Source organism: Mus caroli, unplaced genomic scaffold (assembly GCF_978045245.1).
Source record: "Mus caroli unplaced genomic scaffold, Mus_caroli_1 scaffold_8, whole genome shotgun sequence".
Lineage (NCBI taxonomy): Eukaryota > Metazoa > Chordata > Mammalia > Rodentia > Muridae > Mus > Mus caroli.
In genome coordinates this window covers 18,155,440-18,171,168 of record NW_028227263.1, presented here as the reverse complement: position 1 = coordinate 18,171,168, position 15,729 = coordinate 18,155,440, and the positions used below count along the sequence as shown (strand labels likewise).

Here is a 15,729-nt window from a genome sequence, read left to right as displayed (position 1 = left end):
CTGCGGGGTCAGTAACTATGGGAACCGCCTGCTGGCCAATCATTAAGAGAAATACAGTCCGTCGCGGGGCTGGAGGGGTGGGACTAAAAGACTCGAGAGGAGGAACCAAGAGCTACCAATAGAAACAGGAAATAAGTTTCGCCACATCCGGAGCCGCTCTGACGCCTGCGCTGTGCGTCTGGCGGCCGGTGACGTCCGGTGAAATCCAAGATGGTGGCGCTTGGCTGACCCTACGGTAAGTGCGGACCCTCGGCCGGCGGGGGCGGGGTCCGGGAGATTTGTCCAGGGGGACGCTCAGGACTGCGGAGCTCCAGACGCATCCACCGCTCAGCTCTCGGTTTTCTGCAGGTGACGGAAGTGCCGCCTCCACCCGCCTGCCAGCCCCGGAGAGCCCTGAGTTGCCCCTCCGCCACCGCCGCTATGTCTGGCCTCAGCAACAAGCGCGCCGCCGGCGACGGGGGCTCAGGACCCCCAGAGAAGAAGATGAACCGCGAGGAGAAGACCACGACCACTCTAATCGAACCCATTCGTCTCGGGGGCATTTCTTCCACGGTTGGTGGGCTTTTGCGAAAGTCACATTTGGCCTCCGCCCAAAGTGTTCGGAATCTTGTGTGTGCACGTGTGTATATACACAAAACGGGTGGTGAGGGTGGGTGTGCCAACGGCGTGGGTGTGCCAACGGCGTGAGTGTGATCAGAGAACAACTTCTCGCCTTTTACTTCTGCGCACATATGTTCCCGTAAGTCCTTTGTGATTTGTCAGATGCTTCTGAGTTCGAAACAGGTAGGGGCAGAAACGGAATGTGAAGTTCTCATGACTAGCATATTCTCTTTGCAAGTGTCTGAGCCTTGCTATATACCTCTCCCCTTTCAGTCTAATCCTCGTCCTATTGTGTGTCAGTGATGGTTCAGGGTCTTGCCCCGACACTCTGCCTCCTTTCCCTTCTGGTAGGAGGAGATGGATTCCAAGGTACTGCAGTTCAAGAACAAGAAGCTGGCGGAGCGGTTGGAGCAGCGGCAAGCCTGCGAGGATGAGCTCCGGGAGAGAATTGAGAAACTGGAGAAGAGGCAGGCCACCGACGATGCCACACTCCTCATCGTCAACCGCTACTGGGCCCAGGTGGATGCCTGAAGAGCGAGCGCCCTACTGGGAGAAGCCCTGAGGCATTCATAACCTCTTGTTCTTTCTTCTTTCAGCTGGATGAAACTGTGGAAGCCCTTCTCCAGTGCTACGAGAACCAGAGGGAGCTGTCCTCAGGGACAGAGGTGCCTGGGTGCCAAGAGAGCCTAACCCGTGATGTGATCCCTCGAACAGACCCGGGGACGTCAGATCTGAGGGGTAGGACCAGGGCCCTGGGGAGCTTATGTTCTCAGAAAGGTTTTGAGGAGGAGGCTACTGAAATGCCTGGCACTTGGGAAGCAGAAGTTGGTGGCACCGCTGGCCATGGCTACATAGTGAAACTCTTGTCTTTTTTTTTTTTTTTTTTTTTTTTTTTTGGTTTTTCGAGACAGGGTTTCTCTGTGTAGTCCTGGCTGTCCTGGAACTCACTCTGTAGACCAGGCTGGCCTCAAACTCAGAAATCTGCCTGCCTCTGCCTCCCAAGTGCTGGGATTAAAGGCGTGCGCCACCACGCCCAGTGTGAGACTCTGTCTTAAAAACATGTTTTGTTTTGTTTTTTTAATGGAAAGAACAAAGTTTTAGAATCTAATTGGATTTTCATAATCCCAGCCCTCTGAAAAGTAGAGGCAGAAGTCTTTCTGTTTATCAGTTAATTCATTTATTTTGGTTTTTCTTTTTTTTTTTTTTTTTTAAGATTTATTTATTTATTATATGTAAGTACACTGTAGCTGTCTTCAGACACTCCAGAAGAGGGAGTCAGATCTTGTTACGGATGGTTGTGAGCCACCATGTGGTTGCTGGGATTTGAACTCCTGACCTTCGGAAGAGCAGTCGGGTGCTCTTACCCACTGAGCCATCTCACCAGCCCTATTTTGGTTTTTCAAGACAGGGTTTCTCTGTGTAATCCTGGCTGACTTGGAACTCGCTCTGTAGACCAGGCTGGCTTCAAACTCAGAGTGTGCTGGGATTAAAGGCATGCACCACCACCACCCGGCAGCCATGGAATAGCAAGGAGCTTATTCTGGGACTTGGTACAGGTTGATGGTCCCTGCTGTGGCCTTTCATTCCTATGAGGATTCTCTGTCCCTTCTAGAACCGCTGCCAGTGCAGTTTCGAGCCCCTCTCAGTGAGCCGGCTTTGGCTTTTGTGGTGGCACTGGGCGCCAGCAGCTGTGAGGAAGTGGAGCTGCAGCTGCAGGGTCGGATGGAATTCTCCAAGGCTGCAGTGTCTCGGGTGGTCGAGGCCTCGGACCGCCTTCAACGGCAGGTGGAAGAACTCTGTCAGCGAGTATACAGCCGGGGTTAGTTCTTTGGACCATACCCTAGAGAAATCCTCCCTGACCTGCATTGTTCAGAGTCCCCAGTAAACGTCAGCCTTGTTCTTGTTGGGACAACTTAGTTCCGATGGGGATTTCAACTTTAGTTCCTGAAGTGGGACTCTAGAGAGACGGCTGGAGGAGCTGTTGATGCTGGCAAGGTCACAGCCCTTCAGCAGGAGGGCTTTCTGGAACTTTGCACCAACCTCAGGGGTAGCTATTGTCCCACTACACTGAGAGGCAAGTGCCCAGGCTTTTTGAGGCAATGGGTTTTTTCCTCCCGCCCTTAATTCTCCTCCCTAGTGTCCACTTTCTTGGCTGAATGGTCCCTCTGTGAACTAGCTTAGTCTGAGTTTGTCATAAGGCCAGCCTGGTCTACAAAGTGAGACAGCTGGTGCATAACACTGAGCACAGAAACTCCAGGATCAGCTAGTTCTTCCTTGGTTATCCAGGGACTCCAGGATCAGCTAGTTCTTCCTTGATTATCCAGGGACTCCAGGATCAGCTAGTTTCTTCCTTGGTTATCCAGGGACTCCAGGATCAGCTAGTTTCTTCCTTGGTTATCCAGGGTTTGGCTCTCATCCAGGCTTTGCATTCCCAGGGGACAGTGAGGCCCCTGGGGAGGTGGCACGGGTGCGCACCCGGGAGCTAGGCAGAGAGAACCGTAGGCTACAGGACTTGGCCACTCAGCTGCAAGAGAAACACCACCGCATCTCATTGGAGGTAGGAGTCAGGGGCTTTGGGTGCAGTTAGAACTCGGGCAGGGTTTGGGTTTGCCATCTGAGGGCCTCAGGAAACAAGCCACTTTCCACTGCCCCTAGTACTCTGAGCTCCAAGATAAAGTGACATCGACAGAGACCAAGGTCCTAGAAATGGAGACCACAGTGGAGGACCTGCAGTGGGACATTGAGAAGCTGCGCAAGCGAGAACAGAAGCTCAATAAGCACTTGGCAGAGGCCTTGGAGCAGGTAAGAGAGTGGATGGGACCAAATTGAGTACTTGGGGCCCCCGGTTTCTGCCCTTTGCATCCACTGTGTCTTCTTTCTCTGCAGCTCAACTCCGGCTACTATGTGTCTGGGAGCTCCACAGGCTTTCAGGGAGGCCAGATTACACTCAGCATGCAGAAGGTGAGCAGCAGCCTTCTTCTCCTTCCCCTCCAGTTCTGCCTCGGACTTTTCCTAAGGGCAGGCATCTTCATCAGAGTCCGTTTCCTGGCATCGCTGCACATTTTTTTAATTCCTTTCTACACTTGTTAATTAAATAATTGCAGAATTTAAGTGCTAGGAGCTAGGCGGGCTGAAGAGGACAAATGGGAGCCGGAGCTTATGTTGTCTTGAGAAGCCCACGCCCGTGGGCACTGCCCTTCCCTGAGCATCTCTTTCTGCCTTGATGCTGTATTTCAATGTGTGTGAAATCGCTTTGTGTTTTGCCTCTTTGTATTGGAGGCTAGGTCTTGTGATGTGGTCAGGCTGGCCTCAGACTTGTGTAGCTGAGAGTGATCCTGCTATACTTGCCTTCTAAGTGGTGAAACTCTAGGCTTTGCACCACCTTACCTAGCTTCAAATCAAACATTTTGTTACTGAACTTCAGTTCTCTCTCTTATGAGGGAGTAATAAAGATTCCGGGGGAATGAGGTTCTATGTGAGCAACGAACGAATTATGTAGTAGATAGTACTTACATTGGTTGTTAGTAGATATTCCTGTGCAGGACTGACCTCCCATTTCCCCAAGAGCCCTTAGAAAACGCATTGCTTTGGAAGTTTATAGGAGCTTGGGTGGGTGCGTGCTGGACGACTGGGGGAAAATACTGCCCGTCCTGGTCTTGCCTACCACAGCCCCTTCCACTTCCTAGTTTGAGATGTTGAATGCAGAGCTGGAAGAAAATCAGGAATTGGCCAATAGCCGAATGGCAGAGCTGGAGAAGCTGCAGGTGGAGCTTCAGGGAGCCGTTCGGACCAACGAGCGTCTTAAGGTCGGCTGTGGTTAGGACTGGAAGGGCTTGAACTAACCTCAGATCCTGCTGCTAACACAACCCTTCTGGACATCTTCACCCCCAGGTGGCCCTGCGTAGCCTTCCTGAGGAGGTCGTTCGTGAGACAGGGGAGTACCGCATGCTGCAGGCCCAGTTCTCCCTGCTCTACAATGAGTCTTTGCAAGTGAAGACCCAGCTAGATGAGGCCCGGGGATTGCTGCTGGCCTCCAAGAACTCCCACTTGAGACACATTGAACATATGGAGGTATGGTCTTGGAGGAGGGCTGGAAGTGAGAACTAGACCTTTAGACTTGAGACATTCCTCAGCTTCCAAGGGATCTTGGGACCTGCTGAGAGTCCCTTGGGCATAGATTATTCCTTGGCCAGAGGTGAGACTGGGGATATATCTATTTATTTTATTTATTTATTTATTTATTTATTTATTTTTATGGTTTTTCGAGACAGGGTTTCTCTGTATAGCTCTGGCTGTCCTGGAACTCACTTCGTAGACCAGGCTGGCCTTGAATTCAGAAATCTGCCTGCCTCTGCCTCCCGAGTGCTGGGATTAAAGGCGTGCGCCACCACACCCGGCTTTTCTATTTTTCTTCCACTGTTTTTGTAAGACCTAGGCTAAGAGGACAATGAGCTGAAGTGAGATTTGAACCACTGCTACAAAAGAGTTACTATTTCTTTAATACTGCGATGCAAATACAGCGTGCCATGCAAGCCCACTGAGTGGAGCACAGACCGCCTAGGATGTATAGAAAGGAGGTGGCTTTGTTGGGGTTTTTTCCTATGCATCTGGTTCTGGTAGCAAGTCCTGTGCATTAGAGCAGTGTGTGCTCTGGAAACTTCATTTCCTGCTTACGGGACTAACTGGGTCCAGGACCACACAAGAAAGAGCTTGCTTAGCCGAGCGTGGTGGTGCACGCCTTTAATCCCAGCACTCGGGAGGCAGAGGCAGGCGGATTTCTGAGTTCAAGGCCAGCCTGGTCTACAAAGTGAGTTCCAGGACAGCCAGGGCTATACAGAGAAACCTTGTCTCGAAAAACCAAAAAAAAAAGAAAGAGCTTGCTTTAAACACCTTCAGTACCTCTCCCTCTCCTTCCAGTGGTCACAGTGGTAATGATTCAAACCCTTTCTGGTGATGGTATTTTACAGTTAACCTGTCTCCAGTCAAAGTCTACATTTGCTCTTAAGAGAAGCAATGAGAGGGCACGGGAAGCCCCCGGGGCTCGTTGTCTGCTGCAGGTGCAACCGCAGCTCTGCCCAGTGATGGAAATGAGTGCCAGGTTATTCCTGTTAGGTTGTAATCAGGTCAGCATTTAAAGAGATTAAGCTGGATCGCCAAATATTTTAGGACTTGGGAAGGATGGCATAACGTGTAATCATGCTATATATGTGTGTATGACGTAACACTTTTATGTGTATGAGTGTTGGCTGGCATGTTCATCTGTGCAGCACTTACATGCCCAGTGCCCTCTGAGGCCGGAAAACAGCATCCAGTGAAGTGGAGTTGCAGATGATTATGAACCTCCCAGCAATGGTTGGAAACCAAACTCGTGTCCTTTGGAAGAGCATCCGGTGCTCTCAACCACTCTTTATCGGGTGTCAGTACATAGGTGTGGGTGGCCTGGGACTCACTGTGCTCGCCAGGCTGGCCTTCAGTGCAAGATATTCACAAGACCCACAGCTATTGCTTCCTGAGTGCTGGAATTGAAGGCATACATGACCATGCTTAGTGTATTTGTCTGTCTTAGGTTCATTTACCAAAATTCTTTTTTTTTTTTTTTTTCTGGAGAAACATGAGAAGATGAAATAACCAGTGCTGGCTTTATTTCTTTTTCTTTTTGAGCCAGGGTTTCTCTGTGCAGCCCTGGCAGTCCTGGAACTCACTCTGTAGACCAGGCTGGCCTTGAACTCAGAGATCTCCCTGCCTCTACCTCCCATTTGCTAGGATCAGAGGCCTATACCACCCTTCCTGGCAGCTTTATTTTTTTATAAGCAAAAAATCAGGTCTTCCGATTAGTACTGAGTAGCTGCATCTTCATAGGTTTGTGTGTCTTTCCTACCCAACCCTGCAGAGTGATGAGCTGGGGCTGCAGAAGAAGCTGCGCACGGAAGTTATCCAGCTGGAAGACACCCTGGCCCAAGTGCGCAAGGAGTACGAGATGCTGCGCATCGAGTTTGAACAGAACCTTGCGGCCAACGAGCAGGCCGGTACGTCGTGGGGTTGGATAGACGTGGGCCTCAGAGGGTGCTGTACCAACCCACCCATGGCGCTTAGCTAGATACAATAAGTTGAGCTCCTTTTCTCAGAGCCTCAGGCCGCCACAGGAGACGGGTACATTACCTGTCTCACAGAGAGCCTGAGAGATGAAAAGCTTTTCGCCAGACTGAGCTACTCTGGCCTCTGTGTGAAGATTTGTTTACAAAGATTTATCGTGTAATCCTGTGAGCCAAACTCCATTCTGCATTCTGGGGTTTTGCCAATAAACAGAGTAAGGCATCGCTGCTGTTCCTGAGGGGCTCTAGTGGAGGAGGAGCAGTGTACAGTCAAGGAAAAGGTAAACCGTGAGAGAGTGAAAACGATTTTCATAAAGATGCATCAGGAAACCTAGCATGATGGTGCACACCTATAACCCCTGCACGTGGGAAGCAGAGGCAGGGAGAGCTCTGAGTGCGAGGCCAGCCTGGACTACAGAGCGAATTCCAGGTCAACAAAGGTTCATATGCAAAGCACATAAAATAAGAATAAATCTTTTTAAAAGGAAGTGTTCTTGTCCCCTATCCACCTCCATCTCCACCTCCCACTGGCTAGAGCGGTGGCTCAGTGGTTCAGAGCACTGACTGCCTGGCTCTCCTAGAGGATCCAGATTTGACTGCCTGTACCCATAATTCCCAGGGATCCAGCACCCTCTTCTGGCCTTTGAGTACACTACATTGCAAACACATGGTGCATAGAAATCTGTAAGTAAAACACCGTACAAACAAAGTGAAATTTAGAAACTAAAAAGACTAATGTTTCTGTGTGTAAGCATTTTGCTTGCATGCATGTATGTCTGTGCACCTCATGCATGTGTGCCTGGTGCTCAGAGGCCAGAAGATCCTGACCAGATCAGCTGGAACTGGAATTAGAGACAGTTGAAGTTGCCGTGTAGGTGCTGGAAATTGATCACAAGTGCTCTGCACGAGCAGACAGTGTTCTTACCTGCTGAGCCGTTTCTCCAGCCTCTGAGGCTTCGTCTGCTTCTCTGTGGGCACTGGCTCCGCCTGTGGAGTTGGTGAGCTGGAGGAGACAGCTCAGCACACTCACTTGCTGACCTTTCCCCAGGGCCTATCAACCGGGAAATGCGCCACCTGATTAGCAGCCTCCAGAACCACAATCACCAGCTAAAAGGAGATGCCCAGCGATACAAGCGGAAACTTCGAGAAGTACAGGCTGAGATTGCTAAAGTGAGTAGAGGGAGTTTCCAGGGGGAAGTCTTAGCTCGACTGCAGTGAGCAGTGAGCAGTTCATCTCCTTCCTGCTTTTCTCTGTCTTTAACAGCTCCGGGCACAGGCCAGCGGCTCTTCCCACTGCATTCCCACCCTGAGCCACCCAGATGACCCTGGCCTCAGTGCCCTTGCCCCAGGGAAGGAAGATAGTGGGCCAGGCCCTGGAGGTACCCCTGACAGCAAGAAGGAGATGGCTTTAGTGGCTGGAGCCACCTCTGCTACTTCTTCCATAAAGAAAGAGGAGCTGGTCTCCTCTGAAGATGACGCCCAGGCCCTAACCCCTGTAACCCAGGGCTTGCCCTCCAGGGGTCGAGAACCTGAGGCCAGACCCAAGCGAGAACTTCGGGAACGGGAAGGGCCTAGCCTAGGACCCCCACCTGCAGCCTCAACTCTGTCAAGGGCTGATCGAGAAAAGGCCAAGGTGGAAGAAGCCAAAAGGAAGGAGTCGGACCTGCTCAAAGGTCTCCGAGCAGAGCTCAAGTGAGGCCCTACTGCTGTCTCATAACCCTGTCAGGTAGTGTCCGGCTCCTCCTGCTAAGACCCCTCCTTACCTTTCCCCAGGAAGGCTCAGGAAAGCCAGAAGGAGATGAAGCTGCTCCTGGACATGTACAAGTCAGCGCCCAAGGAGCAGCGGGACAAGGTGCAGCTCATGGCAGCTGAGCGCAAGGCCAAGGCCGAGGTAGGGGCGACTAGAGCAGAGAGTCTTGCCCAGGCACTTCAGAGCCTTGAGCCAGCAAGGTCACTTGTTTTTATTCTCACTGTATGGACCAATGTTGAGGGCTTCCTTCCCGTGGATGCAGGTGGATGAGCTTCGGAGCCGCATCCGAGAGCTGGAAGAACGAGACCGAAGAGAAAGCAAGAAGATTGCGGATGAGGATGCCCTGCGGCGGATCCGGCAGGCAGAAGAGCAAATTGAACACTTGCAACGCAAATTGGGTGCCACCAAGCAGGTGAAAAGCCCTGTGGTCTCCTTGCTTCTGAATGCGGGGATTCCCTTAGCCCTCCCTGTTAAGTGCCGTCAGCATGTGACATTTTGGTCTGAGTGTGCACTGTTTCCTTGGAGTTCCCCCATCTTGTTGAGCTGTGTTTTCCCTTTCCATCCTCCCCACTTGCAGGAGGAGGAGGCGTTGCTGTCAGAGATGGATGTAACAGGTCAGGCTTTTGAAGACATGCAGGAGCAAAACGGGCGGCTGCTCCAGCAGTTACGGGAAAAGGATGACGCCAACTTTAAGCTCATGTCAGAGCGGATCAAGGCCAACCAGATTCACAAGCTGCTCCGAGAGGAGAAGGATGAGTTGGGCGAGCAGGTTCTTGGCCTTAAGTCCCAGGTACGGCAGCGCAGTGTGGTGCTTGGGGATGAGGCTGAAGAGGCTGCCCCGGGTACTGAGGCTTCCCTCCTCAGGTGGACGCCCAGCTGCTGACCGTACAGAAGCTGGAGGAAAAGGAGCGGGCTCTGCAGGGCAGCCTCGGGGGTGTGGAGAAGGAGTTGACTCTGCGCAGCCAGGCCCTGGAGCTTAATAAGAGAAAGGTAAGGCTGGGCTTTTGGACATGGTAACTTGTGATTGGCTCATGTGTTCCCTCCGGCTCTGCTTGGCAGTGCTACCACAGATAGCCCAGAGTGAAGCTCGGCTCTGCTCCTGGCAAGCTCCACAGGACTGTTACCGTATGTACTGTGTGTCAAGCCTTGCACTCAATACCTAGCATGATTGATTCCATTTCCTTTTATTGCTGTGTGCATACGTTTATGTATACGTGTGAGTGTGCTTTCCCACGAGGGTGGGGATGAAGGACGCTGGGTTGCCATCAGGATGTCCCCCTTTTCCATTGCTTCTGTGCCTTAGCTTTGAAATAAGGTCTGTCGTTGAACTTGGCGCTTTCCATTTTAGGTAGGCAGGCTAGCTAGTGAGTGAATCCCTGGGCTCTGCCCGTCTCCACTGGACTGCAGGTGTGCGCTGCCGTGCCTCGGTATTTTCAAGGGTGACAGGGTTAGGACTCAGGCTCAGGTCCTCACGCCCACATCGCCTGCGCTTTACCCACTGAGTCAGTTCCCCAGCCTGTTTTGGCCCTGTGCTAAACTCAGCAATAATCCTACCAAGGTTTTTTCTAAGTATTGGTTTTGTTCTTCTGCGTATGTCAGGTGCCCGCAGAGGCCAGAAAATAGTGTTGGATCTGCTAAAGCTGGAGTTGTAGAGAGGTTAAGCTGCTGTGTCAGTGCTGGGAACCAAACTTGGGTCCTCTGCAAGAGCACCAAGCACTCTTAATCAGTGAGTGTCTCTCCAGCCCAGCCAGAAGGACTTGGGTTTTTTTGTTTGGTTGGTTCTGTATAGCCATGGCTGCCCTGGAACTCACTCTGTAGACCAGGCTGGCCTCAAACTCAGAAATTCGCCTGCCTCTGCCTCCCAAGTGCTGGGATTAAAGGTATGCGCCACCACCTTCCGGCCAGAAGGATTTGTTAACTGTCCCACCATTGAGGAAGCTCAGACTCGGGAAAGGTCAGCTGATTTGTCCCAGAAAGAGTAAAGCTGGGCTTTGAATCCATGCCTTGTTCCCAAGTCCTCTGCTGGAGCCATTCACCTAGGCTTGCACAGTGGCCCAGCTGGGTAAAGACAATTGCCTCTAAACCTGATGACCCAAGTTCTGTCCCTGGGATCTACTTGGCAGAAAGAGAAAGCTCTCACAAGTTGCCCTCTGACTTCCACATGCTTTGTATACCCCCCCCGCCCTCCACCCACCCACCAAAACACACACTGAATGAAGTCATTTTAGAAATAAAAAAAGAACTTAAAAATCATTGGGTAGTTTTTTTGGATTTTTTTTTTTTTACTGTGGGTTCTGTGATTCAGGTCCACAGGCTTATAAGGTAAGCACTCCATCAGCTAAGCTAATCTTTTCAGCCCGTAATTGTTTTCTTGCCCCCCTCCCCCTTTTTTTCTCAGTGAGTGTATCACGATAGATTTGAACTTGTGTGTGTCTGTGTCTGTGTGTGTGTATAAACAAGGTCTCTCTGTTTCACTCTGGCCATCCTGGAACTCACTGGGTGTAGACCAAGCTGGCTTCTGTCTTTGTACCACAAGCTTCAAGCTTTCCTGATGCACTCAGAAACCAGAAGAGGGTATCAGATACGCTCAAACTGCAGTTATGATGGCTGTGAGCTGTCATATGGGTGCTAGGAGCTGAAACTAAGTCCTGCCAGACCTGCAAGTGTGCGTAACCACTGCCCACTGAATGATCTCTCTACCCAACTTGAGCTCCTGATCCTCTTGCCTCAGGCTCCCAGGTGCTGAGCGCCCTGATATTTAATTCAAGCATAACAAAAATGGACTGGAGATGTAGCTCAGCCAGTAGGCTGCCTGCAAATCCTGCATCAAGCTCTGGGTCAGTCTCTAGCACTGCATAAACTGGCACGGATCTGTATGTAAACTGGCCTGGGAACTTAGTACTTGAAAGGTCAACAGGAAGTTCAAGGTCACCCTCAGCTCTATAGCAAGTCTGAGGCCAGCCTGGGCTGGGATATTTAGAGACCTTGTCTTAAAGGGAGGTACAAAGAGGATTAAGATGGAGGATTGACAGGCTGGAGAAATGGCTCAATGGCTGAGAGCACTGGCTACTCTTCCAGAGGACCTGGGTTCAATTCCCAACACCCGCATGGCAGCTCACAACTGTTGTTGCTCCAGTTCCAGGGGTCTCAACACCTTTACATAAACGTGAATGTAGACAAAACACCTTTATACATAAAATTAAAAAATAAGGGCTGGTGAGATGGCTCAGTGGGTAAGAGCACCCGACTGCTCTTTCGAAGGTCCAGAGTTCAAATCCCAGCAACCACATGGTGGCTCACAACCATCTGTAATGAGATCTGACTCCCTCTTCTGGTGTGTCTGAAGACAGCTACAGTGTACTTACATATAATAAATAAATAAATCTAAAAAAAAAAAAATAATAAAATAAAAAAAAATAAAATAAAATAAAAAATAAGTTATTAAATGATTTTAAAAAAGACATGGAGGATTAACATTGGTCTTATACCTATTGGAATATTCTCTTATGGTGAGTTTATTCATGGAAGCATTGTTTTATGTCCTATTACATGCTGCTGACCGACACTGGGTGACTCCTGCCTTCTCACCAGTAATCCACAAAGAAAAGAATGCACTTGTCCATCCTTTGTCTCTTTTCTGCCTCCCCCGCCCCCTTTTGGTTTGTTTTTTGAGATAGTCTCTCTATGTCATCCTCCTGGCTGTTACGGAGTTCGCTGCGTAGACAAGTTTTCACTGTATTCCAAGCTGACCTCAAGCTCTCAACAATCCTCCTGCCTCAGCCTCCCAACTGCTAGAATATCAAATACACACCACTATACCTGCTTCAAACACTTTGATGAAGGAAACTAAGGCTGTCTGAGAACATAATGGCACTCCTTAGGGATGTGACTTTTTAGAGCTGAGTCCACGGGACAGTATGCATGTTAGAGGAGTTGATGGCAACAGAGAGACTAGTCTACTGGAGGCTCAAAGACCAGAGCGAGCACCGTCATGCAGTAAGCAGCTGTGTCAGGAATGAGGACGTGTAGGAAGGGATGAGGTTAAGGGCCACAAGGCAGGGTCAGCTCCAGTGCAGTCAGTCAGTCAGGATGTTCAACAGAAGCATCAGTGGACTGTGGTTCCCAGGCTTGGGCCCAAGGTCCTCTCCTTCCTGTTCCCGCCCACCTCAGGCTGTAGAAGCAGCCCAGTTGGCTGAGGACCTGAAGGTGCAGTTGGAGCATGTGCAGACTCGGCTTCGAGAGATCCAGCCCTGCCTGGCAGAGAGCCGGGCTGCCCGCGAGAAGGAGAGCTTCAACCTCAAGAGGGCTCAGGTGTGTCCTCGGGGTGGGGAGGGCTGGGTGGCCGGGATGGGAGACATGCAGGTCCTTAGCCTGGCTTCTGCTGTCCTAGGAGGACATTTCCCGGCTTCGGCGAAAACTAGAGAAGCAGCGGAAAGTGGAGGTTTATGCAGATGCTGACGAGATCCTGCAGGAGGAGATCAAGGAGTACAAGGTGGGACGAGGCTGATGACAGTGGGGTGTAGTCTCCGGAGCTCGAAAATAAAGTAGAGCAGCAGAAAACACCAGTTATGGAGTCAGACGACTGCCAGGCGTGCGTTGTATGTAAGCCACGTGGCAGAGGAGAGATTACATCTGGACCCTGGCAGTCAATTTAAAGTAATTCTGCCATCTCAATGATGAGTTAGGGCCATGGTAAGAACCCAGTGGAGTCTCCAGAGTGGCCCTAGGGATGGGATAGAGGGTTGTGTGGCAACAGGCTTCCTGGAAGGAATTGTCACCAAAGGCAGACCCAAAGCTCGAAGAATGGAGGTGAGAGCTTTATGTAAAGGGAAAAGCCGCAAGTGGGGAGTGAAGGCTGAACAGCAGCAGACCCTGGAGACTGGAGGCAGGCTTGGGAGCCTGTGGGCAAGCAGAGTAGAGAAGCCATTTTATTTGGGAGGGGGAGGAGCATACGATGCTTGGGAGTAAACCTGGGTAGGACTTTATACGAGCTGCACACACACCTTACCACCAAGCTGCATCCTCAGCCCCATCAAGGGTTTTTATTCAAGAGAGTGGCCAGATGTGGGGCCAAGAGCGGCTGCAGAAGGGGAGGTGTTAGAGTATTGCAGTCGCAGAGGCAGAAACTCTACATAGCTAAGCCCTACACACCCGAGACGAGATGAGCTCAGGCAACACTAAGGTGGAGCTGCAGGGCTCAGGGATGGGTCACAGAAGGATAGAATAGGCAGGACACCGGGGAGGTCCAGGGTTGAGATACAGGAACTAGGTAGACAAACACTCTTCAGTGGATTAGGAACATGCAGTGGATGGTTTCAAGGTGATGAGAACTCGGTGCCTCTGGGACCTCTTGGGAAGCTGGGAAAGCACTGAAGCCAAGGGTCAACTGCAACAACCAGAAGCCACACTGGACTCTGGCTGCCCATTGAGGGCTCTTGCCATGAGAAGGGACAGGGGACATTCTTTTTCCCTTAGAAGTCTCAACCTTTAAGTGACAGGCATAACTGAAGCCTGGGGAGTGGGGAAAGTTTTGATGGGAGGGGTAGGGAAGGAAGGAAGGGAGCCAAGCCAGGGGAACCTGGGTGGAACAAGGGTGGTCAGAGCTCCCAGTCTCTGGGCCACTGTGGTGAAGGTGGCAGAGTCAGTGATGAGGTATTCCCCCATTGGCCTTCTCGGGGAAGACAAGAGCCTTGAAAGGCTTTCCAGTGTGGATGGCCCTGTCCTGAGAGATGGAGAAACAGTAATTTGGGGAGTTGAGCTGGCTGGCTGAGACTCCAAATAGGCCAAGCAGTGCTCACCCAAGGTGGTGACTGGAGCTGACACTGAGAGCCTCCTGGTGGCAGTTGGGGACAGTCCACAGCAGGGCCTTGGCACCAGAGGTGGGTCGGACTGACTGTGCAGATAGCATGGTTCTCACAGTTCTGCCCTATTGAGCAGTCACTGAGCAGGTATGCGAGAAATGACAAGTGACCAGTTGGGGATTTTGCCCAAAAAAGCTATTAAGGCAAGAGATGCTCCAGCCTTACTGTGTCCATTTGGTCTAGGCCCGGTTGACCTGCCCCTGCTGTAACACCCGCAAGAAGGACGCTGTGCTTACCAAGTGCTTCCACGTTTTCTGCTTTGAATGTGTGCGGGGCCGCTATGAAGCCCGCCAGAGGAAATGTCCCAAGTGCAACGCAGCCTTTGGTGCCCACGACTTCCACCGTGTGTACATCAGCTGAACCTGAAACTCAGGGGACTTTGAAACACCCATACACCCGAGGGGCTGTGCCCCCAGCTCCCCACTCCCCCCAGGGGCAATGGCCCCAACCTCCCTTTCAGACTCCATGAGCCCAGCCCCTATGTGCCTAGATGGTTTGGGGCTACTGGTGCGTGCAGGAGAGGTGGGGTCACCCAAGCTGAGTGCCATCTTTTCCTGAATGTCAGATCTGCAGCCTCGGGGACTCCTGGGTTCACAGCATCCCACTGTAACCTTGGAAGCTGACCAAAACCTGTTTCTACTGAGAAGACAGATACATCCTTACCCCTAGCAGGGAATTCCTCCACCAGGAAAGGGCTCACCACCCATCTGCACAAGCTCAGTGCTGACCAGGGGCCTGGGCTTCACACTGGGTCCTGGCCCAGGGAGCCTTGTTTCACCTACTTAGCCCCAGGCCTGGGCAGGGATTTGGCCTTCCAGTGGAGTTTCCTGTACCCTGGTGTAGCTTTTGTGTTGAAGGTGCACTCTTGAGTGTGCGCCCTATTCCAGGGACACTGCCGCCTCATGGTCTGATTCAGGGGCATCCTTTTTTTTTTTTTTTTTAAAGCCAGACTCTTTACAATCTCCTCCTAAGTCCACTTTACCCTTCCTCACACATCCTGGTGGTCCCTTGGGCCACCTGGCCCTAGCCCTGCTTTCTTTCATCCTGGTGATCTTAATTGTGGAGGTGCAACTTGCCAGGAGGGAAGAAACAATGTAGCACTTGCAGGCATTCCAGGTAGAAGAGCTTTGCCCGTGCTCCAGCTAGCCTGCACTGATCCTGCCTAGGCAGGGTCCTGAACGCCGGAGACAGGGTCTGCTGGAGTTGGGAGACGGCGCTGCAGATAGATGGCTACAGCTTTTGGACTCACAGCCTCTGCTCTAGAGGTGTTGTGTGTGGGCTGCTAATTGTTATGAATAAAGACCCAACGCTAGGCTGCAAGAGAAGCCGGTCCATTTGGTCTAAACCCAAGTCTCTGTGCTACACCTCACAAGCACTTCCCTGGCATGGTTGAGAGCTGGACACATTTGAGAAACCCTTCCAGCCC

The 15,729-nt window shown here is 51.4% G+C and overlaps 1 protein-coding gene across 2 annotated transcripts; it reads left to right on the top strand.

Annotated features, from left to right (window-relative positions):
* The first annotated feature begins 106 nt into the window (after positions 1-106).
* Rnf40 (ring finger protein 40) lies at positions 107-15,637 on the top strand. 2 transcript variants are annotated; one of them, XM_021166323.2, is made up of 20 exons: positions 107-235; positions 349-552; positions 952-1,119; positions 1,197-1,338; positions 2,213-2,419; positions 3,036-3,157; positions 3,256-3,402; positions 3,487-3,561; positions 4,287-4,406; positions 4,492-4,671; positions 6,491-6,626; positions 7,741-7,862; positions 7,957-8,384; positions 8,466-8,583; positions 8,705-8,854; positions 9,020-9,232; positions 9,307-9,432; positions 12,613-12,753; positions 12,833-12,934; positions 14,487-15,637. In XM_021166323.2, exons 2-20 carry the CDS (start codon positions 421-423, stop codon positions 14,661-14,663), a joined length of 3,006 nt encoding a protein of 1,001 aa, XP_021021982.1. In that variant the 5' UTR covers positions 107-235; positions 349-420; the 3' UTR covers positions 14,664-15,637. The 2 variants fall into 2 exon arrangements, with proteins under 2 accessions (XP_021021982.1, XP_021021981.1); XM_021166322.3 differs by having other exon boundaries at positions 3,003-3,157.
* Positions 15,638-15,729: the final 92 nt, after the last annotated feature.